The 16,771-nt window shown below is 44.5% G+C and overlaps 1 protein-coding gene across 9 annotated transcripts in view; it reads left to right on the top strand.

Annotated features, from left to right (window-relative positions):
• NUCKS1 (nuclear casein kinase and cyclin dependent kinase substrate 1) overlaps positions 1-16,771 on the top strand; it is an 88,478-nt gene that overhangs the window by 59,418 nt on the left and 12,289 nt on the right. For 4 of the 9 annotated variants that reach the window (XM_069756235.1, XM_069756239.1, XM_069756237.1 and 1 more), the window contains 3 exons: positions 10,571-10,673; positions 10,939-11,009; positions 15,732-15,869. In XM_069756235.1, the coding sequence (XP_069612336.1) occupies positions 10,571-10,673; positions 10,939-11,009; positions 15,732-15,869 (312 nt within the window). The remainder of the gene's footprint in view (positions 1-10,570; positions 10,674-10,938; positions 11,010-15,731; positions 15,870-16,771) is intronic. The other 5 variants (XM_069756240.1, XM_069756238.1, XM_069756236.1 and 2 more) reach the window with 2 other exon arrangements.

The following is a 16,771-nucleotide window of genomic DNA, read 5'->3' as shown; positions in this document are numbered from 1 at the left end:
GGGCATCTATAAACAAAAACTGGAAAATTTTGAGTAATGACGCAGATTTGACAGAAATAGTGTCCTGTAGACCCTTAATTGCTAGTACAAGAAGTACTAACTTGTAGCACCAGTTAGTGCAAAATCGGATAGATTCCACACGGAGCACCTGGCTGGATGGGTACAAACCAAAAGGTAACTTCAAATGTGGTCAGTGCTCCTTTTACCCATTCTATTTAACCGATAAGATACTCAGTCAGGCACATTACTTACTATGTCCAGGATTTCATCTTGTGCAGGAATTGCTTGGTAGTGTACGCTATGTTTTGTCCATGCTGTTTCTTTTACATTGGTAAGACCATCCGCCCGTTGTTTGTTCGGTTGCGTGAGCATTCCAGATCCATTAGGCCTCTTTCACGCTTCAGTTGTTTGGCGTCAGTCTAAAGCCGCCATTTTCCTCAAATAACGGATCCGTTATTTTTCCATAGACTTGTATTAGCGACGGATTGTGACGGATGGTCGTCCGTTCCATCCGCCATGTGATGGATCCGTCGAAATTTCGCGGACGTTTTTTAAAAATAGACGGACATTGAAATGTTTTTTGTCAACGCCGAAATGGCGGATCGCGACGGATTCGTCGCGTCCGCCATTCCATAGAATGGCCGCCTATGGGCGACGGATCCGCCGCAACCGTTTTTTCGGCGGATCCGTCGCCCCAATCCGTTTTATCAATTGCGCATTCTCCAAAAAGTAGATACTTTTCACAGACAACCCCCAAGTAACGGATCCGTCAAAAAAAAAACGGATCCGTTAGAACAGTTTTCTCAACAATTGTGACGGGTCCGTCAATCCGTCACTATGTCGGTAGTGACTGACGCCAAACAACTGAAGTGTGAAAGAGGCCTTACAGGTAAAGGTTCCAGGCATCTAGTTGAGCACATTGCAGGAAAAGCATGCAGGGAATCCAGACTTGCTTACATTTGCAGGATGGGATCAGGTTCATTTGCCTCCACAAAGGGGCGATCTCCATAAGCTATTGTAAAAAAGAGTCCAGATGAATTCTGCACACGTGGAGGCAGGGTCCCTCTGGACTGAATTAAAAACTTGATATGATGGTATTTCTGTAAAAGGGTATTATATTATATAATACACATTGTTTGTTTTTAAATAAATAAAAAAATAGGTAGATTTGCACATAATTGCATAAAACGTTATGGAGATACTATACGTCATAGGCGTGCATCGTGTACAGTTGTGAGATCTCTGGAACAGACCAAATGCCTCACAGGGTATAGATATGTTCTAACACCCCAGGGCAGGGAGATACATAAAATGGTCAGTAGAAACCAGATAGCAAAGATGTGTTTAGTCTCAACGCGTAGCATGGTTCCTACTGGAACCGATGGCGCCAAAACCGCCTCCCTGGAACCGTCCATTTACAGAGTTATGACTCATCTTGGTTGTTGGAGTTTTTAGCTGCTAGAGGCACGGGGAAGGGATTTGGGTTCAGCATAGAAGGCAGGAGAGGACTGACCCAAAGGAGATAAAGGCTAGTGAAAGGCCTTATGGTCCCTCGCTCTGTTACACACGCGCTCCACTTCGAAAGGGGGGTCACATTGAGTAACATGCTGTAAAGGACCTAGGAGCCAGCTGACAGCCCATGCCCCCCTGCAGCCCAACACATACAAGGTCGAATATCAACCCTGTAACTGGCATGATCCATCTGCTTATATATTATGTCCTACCACTATTGTATTTGAATATCTGATCACTGTATATTGTAGGGTGGCTAATGGTCGCATAGTCGATGGGAGGTATGTGTCACAAAGATGACTTGTCTCTGTAACCCGGAGTATTTTCTCTAGTGCCTGAAAGCACTAAGAGGTTCGTTTGTTGCAACTGGGTCCGGGTTGCTGGTAGCTATGAGAGATGGGCAGGTCAGGCTACCCACATACTTCACCTCTGGGTGTAGTTACAACATATATAATGGAGGCTGTTTGGCACAAGGTCTGTGTGTTGAGAGGGAGAAGGCCTTCTGTGTGTGTGGCTCCAGACCGAGTGCTGGACATTACTCCAGCCTGTGTGCCCACAGGCCTGGCGCAGCAGAGCCCTGCTATGGACACTGTGCTTTGTTTTTGCCTGAACTAAGGCTGTTTACTTTCTGTTTTTGCTTCTGGGTTTACGAAGCAATAAACCCAACAGGCTGTTGTTACAGCAGAGCCAGCAGGATGAAGGGCAGCAGATGCAGCTTCTGGCAACCGCCATCCAGGGCAGGACGAGTGCTCCAACACCAGGTCTGGCTGATGATGCCCTTGTCCGGAAGGCGGTAAGATGGGCTTCGCCGAAAATGATTCCCAGGGTTTGTGTTGAGGCCTTCCTGTCGGTGTTTGAAAGGGTCGCCAAGAGGGAGAGACTCCCGCCAGAGCAGTGGGCAGAGGTACTGACGCCGTACTTGACGGGGGAACTACAGAAAGCCTACTATGATTTAGTTTTGCAGGACGCCAAAGAGTATAGCAAGCTGAAAACCGAGATTCTTGCACACTTGTTGATAACAATGACTCTCGGCACAGCTGGTTCACCGTTTGGAGTATCACTGGGACAAACCACCGTGCTCCCAAATGTTTGACCTGTTGCACCTGGTACAGAAGTGGCTGCAGCCAGAGTCCCCTATGCCTGCTCAGATGGTAGGTGATGGACCGGTTCGTGCACTCCCTGCCGAGGCCAATACAGACTTGGGTTGCCCAGGGTAATCCCAAGAATGAAGATGGACTGGTCGAGAGATACCAGGGGATGAAAGGTTCCATGGGAAAGCAGCACACTCCATACTGGGGGTCCCTACAGGGGGCAGAGGCCCAAAAGGGGGTGGGGCTCGCAAGGTCCAAAGGGGCGGGGTAGGTGGTGTCCAAGGTCCCTACGGGTGATAATGTTTGCTGGAGGTGCGGCCATATAGTGGCCCGTTGTTCCCTGAACAAATGGATTGCAGCATATGACGCCGATGTTCATATATGTATCCTGCCCGCAGTTTGAACTGTCCACCCAGTGAGGGGCCTCAAGCGTGTCCTGTGAAGGTGAACGGGCGAGAGATAATTACACTGCTAGACTCCGGAAGTCTAGTGACCCTTCTAATGGCCACCCTTCCGCTTCAACTGATCCTAGGTAAAATATCGGTGTGCGGTGCTTTCATGGTGATGCTAAGGACTATCCTATGGCCAGAGTGGACATTGAAACGGCACACGGTACTGAGTTCCATGAGGTCAGCATCGTTCGGGACTTGTTGCACCCTATAATTATAGGTCGGGACTTTTATTTATTTTGGGATCTGTGGGGATAGGGTTCTGAGTTCATTGACGCTAATAGGGAACCAGTAGATCCTTATAAGGTATCACCACACCTAGAGGCAGATGGGTTTCCCTTTTGTGTCTTTGCGAGGGATGAAGAGTAAGGCTACTTTCACACTAGCGTTAACTGCAATACGTTAAAATGCGTCGTTTTGCAGAAAAAACGCATCCAGCAAAATATTTTGCTGGATGCGTTTTTCCCCATAGACTTGTATTGGCGACGCATTGCGACGGATTTGCATACGTCGGTATACGTCTTTCGACGGATGCGTCGAAATTAGGCGACACGTCGTCTGGAAAAACGTAGATTGCAACGTTTTTTGGCTCCGACAAAAAAACGTGTCTCGGCGCATCCATCGGCATGCGTCTTTGGCTACAATGAAAGTCTATGAGCGACGGATGCGTCGAGACACGTTGTACGACGCAATGCAGCGCTGCAATACGTTTTTTTCTACTGAGCATGCTCAGAAACAGGATTTTTTTAGCTAATTGGCCAGACATCCCCAAATAGACGGATCCGTCGAAATGCTGTATGCGTTGCATACATTTTGCACTTTTTTGACGCATCCGTTTTTTTTGGCAAAAAGACGTTTTTGTGACGGTTTGCAGTTAACGCTAGTGTGAAAGTAGCCTAAGTGTCCCCTGTGTCTTGACATTCCGGAGTTAGGGGTGACCAGTGTGAATTTTGGGACTGCTCAACATAGTGACCCAACTCTGAAAGAAGACTTTAACAATGTCACTGTCATTAATGGGGTTCCACAGGATTCGGGGGCTGACACAAGGTTTCCCTATTTTATACTGAGTGGAGAGTTGTTGTACCGGGTCACGAAAATAGAGGAGTTGGTGGAGCAGTTAAGTGCCGGGCCCCTATAGACGGAACGTGTTGGACATGGCCCTTTCACACATTTTGTTGGATATCTGGGAGTAAAAGAAAAAGGCAGGAACGGATTGTGCAGAGATTCTATTGGCCTGGGTGTCACTAGGAAATATTAAATTATTGCAGGTCCTGCCCCACCTGTCAGTTAACCGCCCCCACCTCTCACTTTCGGAGTCCCCTCGTGCCATTGCCCATTATTGAAGTGCCATTCGAGAGAATTGCTATGGACTTGGTAGGTCCCCTGGTTAAATCAGCTCATCGATATATTGGTCATCCTGGACTATGCCGCTATACTGAGGCAACTCCCCTGAGGAACTCCTCCGCAAAGAATATAGCCGTGAATTGGTCCAGGTGTTTTTCCGGACAGGTTTATCGAAGGAGATCCTGACCGACCAGGGAACACCTTTCATGAGTAAGGTGATAAGGGAGTTATGCAATGTCCTGCAAGTCTCTCATTTGAGGACTCCAGTGTACCATCCCCATAAAGATGGCCTTGTCGAGAGATGGCCTTGTCGAGAGATTTAATAAAACACTGAAGAGTATGCTGAGGAAAGCCATAGAGAAAGACGGTAGAGACTGGGACTGTCTCTTACCGTATCTGTTGTTATCCATCTGTGAGGTTCCACAGGCTTCTACGGGGTTCTCGCCCTTTGAACCTTTGTATGGCTGACATCTGTGAGGTCTCCTGGATGTAGCCAAGAAAACCTGGGAAGCCAAAGTCACGCCCCACAGAAGCGTCATTGAGCACGTGGCACTGATGCAGCAGGGGATTGCGAAGGTAATGCCCATCATAGAAGGACATCTGTCACAAGAAGCTTAGGCCAGGGTCTACAACTGGTCAGCCAGAGTGAGGCCGTTCCATCCAGGAGACCGAGTTATTCTGCTAATTCCTACAGTGGAGAGCAAGCTATTGGCCAAATTGCAAGGGCCGCATGAAGTGGTGGAGAAGCTGGGAGAGGTAACCTATAAGATTCACCAGCCATTAAGACAGAAACCATATCAGATCTACCATGTCAACCTCATCAAGCCATGGCAAGACTAAGAGCCGGCTAAAACTCCTTGCTTGCTGTGCAAGGCAGACAGCGAGGTTGGAGACGGCCCCATAGCGGAAATGCTGTCGAAGGCCCAGATGCAGCAATGCCGGGAATTGCTCCAGAGGTACAGGGACCTGTTCTCAGAATTGCCAGGGTGCACGAAGGTCGTAGAACACGAAGTTCTGACGGAGCCACATGTGCACGTCAACATAAAGCCTTATCGGATTCTGGAGGCCCGTCGAGAAGTGATCTCCAAGGAGTTGGAGCTTATGTTAAAACTTGGGGTCATTGAGGAATCCAAGAGTGGTTGGTCGAGCCCGATGGTCCTGGTCCCGAAGCCCGATGGTGAATGGAGTTTCTGCAATGACTACAAAAAAAACATTTTTGGTAATCATCGCAGGTGACTTTGTACTTTTCTGAATCATCTTTTTGCTTTGATTTAAAAAATGTATATAGGTTTTCTGTAACATGTATAGTTTCCATGGAGCATCATCATTATGATAAGTTTTTGGGAAATATGTTGCGACAATAAGAAAATAGAAATCTACATATCAGAAAAAAATGCTTCACCTTACAAAACAGTTTTTATTGAACTAAAATAATTTTGTCATGATCCAGGTTGAGGTTTGCTTCTTGATTTTCTTTCCCCACCCTGGTTATGGTGGGGTTAACCTTTTCTGCCTCTCTTTGGTTCATGGGTGGCTATTTCTTGGTTCCATTTCTGGTAGCATTTGTCAGTGATAGTTCGAGTCTGTGGCTTGAGCAGCTGACCCGTATACCCTAGGGATTGTTCTGCCTCTGACTACCCGTATTTGTGCCTGACCCGTTCCCTATCCCTGACTTAGTTTGTGTTTGATGGTTCCCTACAGTGTATGACTCGGCTTGAAAATTCTGAACCCTGCCTCCTGCTTTCCGCCCCTGTTACTACATTTCCCATCTGGCTTTGACTCTTTGGCTCGTAACCCGTTAAACGCCACTGACAAACTCTGAGGGTATGTGCACATGCTGCGGATTGGCCGCTGCGGATTCGCAACAGTTTTTTCCATGCATTTACAGTAACGTATAAACCTATGGAAAACAAAATCCGCAGTGCATTACGCAGCATCTCAATTCTTTGTGCGGATTCCGCAGCGGTTTACACCTGCTCCATAATAGGAATCCGCAGGTGAAATCCTCGAACGCGGTAATTCCACAGGAAATCCGCAGTGCTGATTTACCAAAATCAGTCCGGAAAAATCTGCAGAGTAATCCACAGCGTGTGCACATAGCCTGACAGTGGCATTTACCATGCGCTTCCTGTAACCATGCCGGAAATCCGCCTATCGGTAACCCCCGAAACGTGATCACTGGTCACCGATGGGTTGGCATAACAAGTGGAGGTCTCCTGCAGACCTCTATGGTTGTCACTGCCAGATTGCTGTGAGCGCCACCCAGTGGTTGGCGCTCATAGCAAGTGATTTAATTCTGCCATATACAGGCGATCTGATCATTGCCTGTATGTAGCAGAGCCGATCGGGTTATGGCAGCTTCTAGTTTCCCATGGAGATTATTGAAGCATGCCGAAAGTGAAAAACAAAAACAAATTTAAAGGTTCAAATCACCCCCCTCACTTTTGCCCCAGAATAAAACAATAATAAAAATCAAACGTACACACATTTGGTATCGCCGCATTTAGAATCGCCTGATCAATAAAAAGATAAACCTGATTGCTAAATGGCATAGCGAGAAAGTCAACACTAGATTTAGGTTTTTTGGCCGCATCGACATTGCCATAAAATGCAATAACAGGTGATCAAAAGATCGTATCTGCACCAAAATGGTATCGTTAAAAACCTCAGCTCTGCGCCCCAAAAATAAGTACTCACACAGCCCCAGGTAATTAATAATTTTTTTATTTATATAGCGCCAACATATTCCGCAGCACTTTACATTATAGAGGGGACTTGTACATATAATAGACTTTACAGCATAACGATAAGCACAGATCAAAACAGATACCAATAGGAATGAGGGCCCTGCTCCAAAGCTTACACTGAGGAAAAAGGGGAGACACGAGAGGTGGATGGTAACAATTCCCAGATCGCAAAAAATGGAGACACTACGAGTATCAGAACGTGGAGCAATCTTTCTTTTTTCTTTTTTTTTTAACAAAGTATGGAATTTTTTTTTTCACCGCTTGGATAAAAAAGAACCTAGACATGTTTGGTGTCTATGATCTTGTAATGACCTGGAGAATCATAATGACCATTTTAGAATTTAGTGAACAAGGTTAAAAAAAAAAAAAAAAAATTGATGCTTTTTTTTTTCTTCTTTTTTTTTTTGCAATTTCACCATACTTGGAATTGTTTTCTACCAATGTTAAAACCAATGGTGCTGTTCAAAAGTACAACTCGTCCTGCAACAAACAAGCCCTCACATGGCCATATTGACCGGAAAATAAAAACGTTATACCTCTGGGAAGAAGGGGAGCAAAAAATGAAAATACCTCCCGTCAGGAAATGGTTATAGCAGCTATTCATTACTCACATTAAATAAGTACTCCCATCAAAATTTGTAGTCTTTATGTATTACAATTATATAGCAGCACTGTGTACTCAACCTCTTAACGACCTTTGGATTTTGTGGTTTCGTTTTGTTGCTGCTTCCCAGAGCCATAGCTTTTTTATTTTTGTCAATATGGCCATGTGAGGGCTTGTTTTTTGCTGGACGAGTTGTCCTTTTTGAACGACACCATTGATTTTACCATATATAATGTACTGGAAAACAAGAAAAAAAATCAAGTGCTGTAAAATTGGGGGAAAAAAAAGTGCAATTCCACAAATGTGTGTACCTTGTTGTTTTGTCTTTATTTTTTGTGTTTATATACACAAACTCTTTTCAGAGACCTGCAGCGTCTCCATTTTTCGGGATCTTGGGCTCAGTGAAGGCTTTTTTTTTATTTTTTTTTTTTATGGATACCATTTTGGGGTAGATAACGATTGTTTTTATCACTGTTACTGCATTTTATTTCAGTGTTCCTGTGACTGAATTTTTTAAAATTTTTTTTTTATGCCAACCCATCGTCGCCCCGTGATGGGTGGGGTTTGTGACGCACCTCCAGAACAATAATGTTAAATGCCGTTGTACAAGTATGGCAGCAGGATATGCCTTGTTAACAGCCACTGGTGTATCGCTGTCATGTTCTGGAAAAGATGCGGGCTCAGCGTCGGAGCCCACATGATAGGGAGAGATACTTCCTTTGACGTATCTATAAGTCATAGGTTGTGAAGGGTGTTAAAAGTAGTTCTAAGCTCTATGTAGAAACATACCGGAAGTCCATTTTCCTTATGCGAGTCATAAGTTATTGCAAAAGTACCTGGTAGGGGGAGGACTGGGGGATTTTGATGATTTGCCCCTAGCAGTTCGCCCCCGGGTACATTTACTTCACCTGTGGGAAGTTATACCATCCAGCTGCCATACCATCACCCCAGAGGACCCCTTTAAGCAGCGTTGATCCTTACTGATCGAATACCACAAGTGGCATCACGAACACAAACTTTATTCACCAAACCCTTAAAAGAATTCTCCCTTTTGAGTGTCCAGGGCCACAGACCGGGTCGCAGCCACCGTGACGACCCGGTACAGAGTACCTCACTGCCCTGGCAGGCGACTCAACTTGGCGTCACGAACAGGATGTACCCAGGGGGTGATCTGCTGGGGGCGAAACATCCTATAACCGAGGACTGGAAAATCTAGGCAGGAGTTAGGCTTGGTTCATATTGCGTTAATGTGACCGCGCTAACGGACAGCGTTGCACGGCAAAATTAACGCCGTGCAACGCGTCCGTTAGCGCACCCATTAACAGCAATGGGGACGCGCATCACTAGCGCGTGCCATTTTCGGCACGCACTGGCGATGTGCCGGTGTTTTGTGGCGCGCCGCGGACGCTGCTTGCAGCGTCCGCGGTGCGCCCGAGGTCCGTTCCCGGCTCTCGCAGATCGAAGATCTGCGAGAGCGGGGACGTTTAACGCGACCCCATAAAACAACATTGCGTTAGCGCAATCTGCTAGCGCTAGGCGCTAAACGGATTGCCCCAACGCAATATGAACCTACCCTTAGAGGAATGATTTATGCATGAAAAAGAGACTTCCTGTTTCTAAATAAAGCAAAGAGAAGAGTTAACTGCGTAGACTAATTTTTGTATAAAATACACACAATATTTTAATATCTTCTGTCGGGTCTGTTTTCCATTTTCTTAATCTTCAAACTGGCTGCTGCAATATCTGAGATAATTTTGAACAATATTTCCCCTGCCCTCTATACTGGAGTGGGATTGACCAGTCATGATTTTTTACAATGTTATTCTCATTCGGCGGCAGGAGGTGGTGTGATTCCGACTTGCAACAGTTCACTAGGCTGTTGTGACCATTTTGAGGATTAAAAAAAGTAAAGTACTGACCTGATAAACTGATCCATTGGCATCAGAAGGGGGGGTGGGGGTATGCGTTATGGTGGTTATACTTTAGAAATGTATTATTACATTTTATCTGTGGTGGAGAATTGCCATCAGAGTTGTCCTGAATAGGCTTGAGCGAAACGGATCAGACAAATTTCAAAAGTCGCCGACTTTTGGCAAAGTCGGGTTTCATGAAACCCGACCCGATCCTAGTGTGGGATCGGCCATGCAGTCGGCGATCTTCGCACCAAAGTCGCTTTTCGTATGCCGCGTTTGGCGCCATTTTTTCAGCCAATGAAGGAGCGTGGGCAGAGTGATGACATAGGTCTTAGGGGCGTGGATGCTTATCGCCATCTTCTCGCTGTAGTGATTTGCAATCGGCCGATTTCACTCGACTTTTGAGATAGTCGGGTTTTGAGTAAGTCGCTCAACCCTAGTCCTGAACATTTACTATATTTCTGTGATAACCCAGTAATTCTACAGTTTCTCTGATAACACTACCGACACTTCAAATGCAACACCCATCCAACAGTCATGAGGGAGAGAATAATAATAATCTTTATATAGCGCTAACATATTCCGCAGCGCTTTACTGTTTTGCACACATTATCATCACTGTCCCCAATGGGGCTCACAATCTAAATTTCCTATCAGTATGTCTTTGGAATGTGGGAGGAAACTGGAGTACCCGGAGGAAACCCACGCAAACACGGAGAGAACATACAAACTCTTTGCAGATGTTGTCCTGGGTGGGATTAGAACCCAGGACTCCAGCGCTGCAAGGCTGCAGTGCTAACCACTGCGCCACCGTGCTTTGCAGTGATTTTTATTTTGTTTCCTAGTTTTGTTTGTATATGCTTTAATCCTTTTCCAAACTTTGGAAAACAAATTTTGTGTTATTTAATAGATGAGGAATATGGAAGAGAATCGGCTCCTCCTGCAAAGAAATCTCGGTCATCTCCTAAAGAGGTGAAGGAGAAGAAGCCTGCCAAAAACTCACAGGATGATAGGTAAATGCGCACATTTATTAGTAAGAATGTCCCTAAGTAACAAATCTAAAGCAGGTGGTGTTTATATGTGCATTAGTGCTTGGAATTTTCTATATTGTAAACTATATAAATATTTTTGCTGCCCTTCAATGAGATGTCTCTAACTGTACATATCCTAGTCCCAATAAACTGTATTAACTGGTTAAAGCACAACTCCAGCGTGTTTTTTTTTTTTTTTCTTGTGCAAGTTAAGATTAAAAAAAAAAATGATTCTCATTCTAAACAGTGAAGAATCTGATGAAAAAGAGGTGAAGGTGAAGGTCAAGAAAACAAAAAAAGATGAGGCCGACTCTGCAGGTAATTTCTTTCTTTAATTTCTGATGCAAGGAAAATAAAAATGTTTCATATTGATCACTGAACTAAAGATGCACTGGACTAATCACTGTAAGGCTGTGTGCACACGTTGCGGTTTTTTTTCGCTATAAAAACCCATAAACGCATACATGTGCATCCTATCATTTAGAATGCATTCTGCAATTTTTGTGCACATGATGCGGGTTTTTTTTTTTTCTGCAAAAAAACGCATCGTGGTAAAAAACGCATTATGTTCATTAATTTTGCGGGGTTTTTTTTCACATTTTTCCCGCTATATAATGCATTGGGAAAGCTCCAAAAAAAAAAAAAACGCATGCGGATTTCTTGCAGAAAATGTCCGGTTTTCTTCAGGAATTTTTAGCAAGAAATTCTTACGTGTGCACATACCCTCAGGGTATGTTCACAGGTGTTTTAGTGCATTTTTTTTCCCCAGTGTTTTTATGCTAACTTGGCTGCGTTTTGCAGTACCATCTATGGCCGGTTTCACACGGTAACCATTTCCTCACCTATCGGAGACACTGACTCACGTCGACACATTAAAATCAATGTGTCTCTGCACATGTCAGCGTGTTTTCACGGACCGTGTGTCCGTTTGAAAAACACGGAGACATGTCAGTGTTTGTGGGAACGCACGAATCACACGGACCCATTAAAGTCAATGGGTCCGTGTAAAACACGTACCGCACACGGATGCTGTCCGTGTGCAGTCCGTGTGCCGTGCAGGAGACAGCGCTACTGTAAGCGCTGTCCCTCCCCCGCTTGTGGTGCTGAAGCCGGAATTCATCCCATCTTCCCAGCAGCGTTTGCTGGAGAGAAGGAATGAATAATCTTTTTTTTTTTTTTTCTTTCCCCTTAAAAATAAGGTTTGTGCGTCCCCTTTTGCCTCCCATCCCCTGTGCGCTTCCCCCCCCCCGCTTGCCAGGAAATACTCACCGACACCCAGCTCCAGCGATGTCTCCTCTCAGCGGCTGCAGCCTGTGCTGTGTGAGCGGTCATGTGGTCCCGCTCATTAAAGTGAGGAATATGCGCATATTCCTCACTTTAATGAGTGGAACCACGTGACCGCTCACACAGCACAGGCTGCAGCCGCTGAGAGGAGACATCGCTGGAGCTGGGTGTCGGTGAGTATTTCCTGGCAAGCGGGGGGGAAAGCGCACAGGGGATGGGAGGCGGGAGGGGACGCACAAACTTTATTTTTAAGGGGAAAGTAAAAAAAAAGATTATTCATTCCTTGTCTCCAGCGAACGCTGCTGGGAAGAAGGGATGAATACCTCCGTGTGGTCCTCAGTCGCACTTGTGCCACACTGATGTGCTACGTAAGCACACGGACACGGATAATTCCGGTACCGATTTGTCCGGTACCGGAATTATCTGGACGCGTGGGACAGGCCTTTGTCTGAGATTTCAGAAATCTCATGCACACAGCTTTTTTTTTTTTTTTTTCAGTATTTTGTGCAAAGCTTTTACAGAATAGAGCATGTCACTTTTTTTTTTTTTCAGCGGTTTTCACCCATTGAAAGTAATGGGTGGTGGTGACTAAGTGTGGGGGCTGGGCTGGTTAGTTACTGTTAACCTGAAGGTTAATAGCTTGGGTTTTTTTTCCCTATAAAACATGCTCAACAAATTTTAGGTTTAATTGAATGATCTGAAAACCATTTTCTCACTCCTTTTTAAAGCAAACCTTGTGTGGTGTAAAAAACAAAAAAAAAAAAACAAAAACGTTAATCTGCAGGCAAATGGTGTTTAAAGGGGTGGTCTGACCTTAGGGACTGCAGGCTTGTGAATCCTGTACATGAGTAGTCTTCTGTACTTTCAGTCATGTGCAGTGTGCCTCTGAAGGCAGGAATTGTACACTGGCTTTTGCAAGTCATATCATGCCCACAGGGACTTGATAACATGCAGAGGGACAACTGGACTGGGGAAACTAGCGCCCGATCGACTAATCAAAGGTCTAATTTGCCTAAGAGACTGAGAATATAATTTTTTAAACACTTGTTTAGATGAACAAGGTTTAGGAGGGAATTGGGCAATAAATAAAAAATGGCGGACATTGGAGAATCAGATAGGTTCCCCTAAATCTGCAAGTTTGATTGATATTGAAGTGTTAGTGAGCTTTTCTAAAATTTCAAGAAATAAGGTCTTATGATGATCTGAGAATTGCATAAAATATTTTATAAAGGATCCCTGCTACCTGATGTCCACCATGCTTGTACAACACAGTGCGAAGTCATGGACTGCAAATCATAACTTACACCCTGCTGTAATTGTCAGGATCGCTGCCATGAGAAAATAAGTGCAACCGGAGGGGTTTTTTGTCTTGTGGCTTTTCTTTTTTTTTTTTCTTCTTCTTCTTTTTTTTTACCCCCTCAACAAAAGCGGATACTACCCTATTTAAAAAAAAAAAAAAAGCAGCTGTTAAGTATCACTATTCACTCATTGCCATTTTTAAAACTGCAATCGGAAATAAGGTTATCACGCACGCATCAGAATTTCACCTGCTGGTGGTAGTTGAAACCCTGAAGAACACTATTAAGGTGCCGTCACACTAGACGATATCGCTAGCGATCCGTGACGTTGCAGCGTCCTGGCTAGAGATATCGTCCAGTGTGACAGGCAGCAGCGATCAGGCCCCTGCTGTGCTGTCGCTGGTCAGGGAAGAAAGTCCAGAACTTTGTTTCGTCGCTGGACTCCCGCAGACATCGCTGAATCGGCGTGTGTGACACCGATTCAGCGATGTCTTCGCTGGTAACCAGGGTAAACATCGGGTAACTAAGCGCAGCCCTGCGCTTAGTAACCCGATGTTTACCCTGGTTACCGGCATCGTTGGTCGCTGGAGAGCTGTCTGTGTGACAGCTCTCCAGCGACCAAACAGCGACGCTGCAGCGATCCGGATCGTTGTCGGTATCGCTGCAGCGTCGCTTAGTGTGACGGTACCTATAGGCTGGAGACACAATAGCGATTTTAAAATCAGTTAAATTTTGATGCAGGAGAGTCGGATGAGCGTCATGAGTTTATGCAAGTACAATTAGTGTGTGGTTTGTTTTTTGTCCCCCACCCCCACCCCCCGCCTGCCACCTAGCATCCGATTTACATCTGAAAGCAGTGCAATCGGATAGCAACCGCAATGCGATTTAAGCATGAGCTTTTACATACAGTAATTCTGTCATTTACACACAGTTTTCAAAGGAAATATTCATCAAAACATATGTATATGAAAAGCCAGTAAATCTGCCATGTTCTGTAAAATCACTGCAGGAGCCGACAGGATAGAGATGGATTACATAGAGTAAATGCATATCGAATAGGTTTGTCAGTGACAAATACAATTAGTACAGTGTGCAAATTACTGTAAATGTAATTAATAAGATTATTTTTCGGGGAAATGGCGTGGGCAATTTTTGTAACCAAGAAAAAACAAGGAGTGCATAATGTTATACCATAAAAACACTAGCCAATTTTTAGTCAAAAATGTAAAAGTAAAAATCCATGGTACAATCTATCATGACAAGAGTGCCAATCCAATGCAGATTGGATGAACCCCCACCTCCCATGAGCCCAAACACATCTTGGTGTGAATCCCATGCACATATCAAATGGTACCTAGGGACATGAGCATTAGCTCCCAGTCAATACATAGGGGACATTCCCAGCTGATGGTCATAGGTATATCACATGGAAAGTCCACCTGTACCTGATAACAAAATTCCTAACATTGCTGAATGAAGCTCACCCGTAGATGTGTAGGAGGGAGAGAGGCCGCACTGTGTAGTAACCAGCATAGGGAAAGCAGACAACTGGGGGCAGATGTCTATAGCCTGGGAAGGGGGTAATACCCATGGATTTTCCCAGGCTGTTAATATCGGCTCATAACTGTATACTTGGCCTTTACTGGCTATTAAAATGGGGGACCCCCCAAAAAAATGACGTGAGTTCCCTTCATAACTAATAACCAGCAAATACTATGCAGACAGCTTCGGGCTGATATTAATAGCCTAGGAAGGGGCCATGAATACGGACACCCCTGCCCTCCGGCTAAAACCAAAAGACACCCAGAAAAAGTCCTTTAATTGAAAGAAAGACACTCCTTTAATCTTAATTAAACCATACTTATGACCTCTGAGATGCTGATGTAAATTAAACATGGATAATAACTATTCTGCTGTATGATTACCTGTAATATGGGAACTTCACCAAATGTGAAATATTTTTGTCACTTTAAGGTGATAAAATGTAAGTTGGCTTTTTTGTTTCTAGACAAATGAGAATTGCTGGGATTATGGATTTCCCTCTTTACCCCCCATTTCGTCCAACATTAATGGTAGATGTGTGGGGCTCGCGATTTGGTAAATTGGCCCAATTTAGTAGTAGTTAATGGACCAGTGGAATCATCCTGCATGCTTGCATCGCTGTGGCGTGGGTCTCCATGTTGGTTGAGTCATGTTAAAATGGACACTCCTAAACGTAACATATATAATTGGGGACAGTAGTTTAATGAATTGTGTGCTGTAAATGTTTTCATAAGAATTTGGGAAAGTTATGAAATGTTCTATTCCTGATTTAAGGATCTAGGCTTTTAGTTGAGATCAATCTGGGCTGCGCTTTGTCGTGAGGCAGTGCTTGAGTCCTGGAGTCAGGGAAATTGAAGAGTCGGTGGTTTGGCTTCTGAATAAACAGCCCTACTTACCTGATATATTTGTGTTCCAGAGGAAGACTTTGGCAGTGATGATGACTTGGCAGCAGGGGATGGAAAAGCAGATAGTGATTATGAGAGTCCTAAAAAGAGTAAAAAAGCAACACCTGAAAAGAGACATGCTTCCAAAGGAAGGAAGCGATCAGGTAAAGGTAATTTTTCTTGATTTATAAAAAAAAATTTCTTCTAGGTGTATATATATCCTGCTGTCGGGTACCTTTCACCCCTTAAAGACCAGGAGTATTTCCAGTTTTCTTTCTTTTTTTTCTTTTTTTTTTTTTTGCTCCTTGTCTTCCCAGCCTTAACTTTGTTATTTTTTAGTAATGAGCGAGTATACTCGTTGTGTGTGGTCTCTGAGTATTTTAGTGATCGGAGATTTAGTTTTCCTCACTGCAGCTGCATGATTTACGGCTGCTAGACATGCTGAATACATGTGAGGAATGCCTTTTTGATAGGGAATTCCCACATGTATTCAGGCTGTCCAGCAGCCGTAAATCATGCAGCTGAGGCGACAAAATCTCAGAGCACTAACAAATACTCGGAGATTACCCGAGCATGGTTGGGGAAACCCAAGCAAAGAGTATACTCATCACTATTTTTCAATCAAAATGGCCATGCGAGGGCTTGTTTCTTGCAGGATGTTACCTTGGTTGATGACATCGGTCTTGTGGCTGTTTCTTAATCTTTATTTTTAGCTTTGTGTTAATGATATGCTTGTGTACTAAGGCAGAGGGTTCATGTATGTGGTGCTCTGATAATGCACCTCTGACAGGCCACTGATCCCTTTCTGACCTGCCCCCTAGTTTGCATAATGAATACCATCACATACTGAATAAAAAAAAGGCTTGTGCTGGCTGTGGCACCGGCACTGCAACATAATTGCATGTGTACTGTGCACATATTCCCTTTTACAGATTTACTTGAGCTAGGTAAAGTCATTTTGAAAATGTTGCCTGCGCTTTTACAGCTATTGATTTCTATATAGGTCCGATAGCTGCTGTTGCGCAGGTGCCAGCGGCGCCATCTTGCTGGAGAATAGAAAAGTCCTCCACCA

Source organism: Ranitomeya imitator, chromosome 3, assembly GCF_032444005.1.
Source record: "Ranitomeya imitator isolate aRanImi1 chromosome 3, aRanImi1.pri, whole genome shotgun sequence".
Taxonomy (NCBI): Eukaryota; Metazoa; Chordata; class Amphibia; order Anura; family Dendrobatidae; genus Ranitomeya; species Ranitomeya imitator.
Note: the sequence above shows the minus strand (reverse complement) of the source record. Positions and strands in the feature narration are given on the sequence as shown.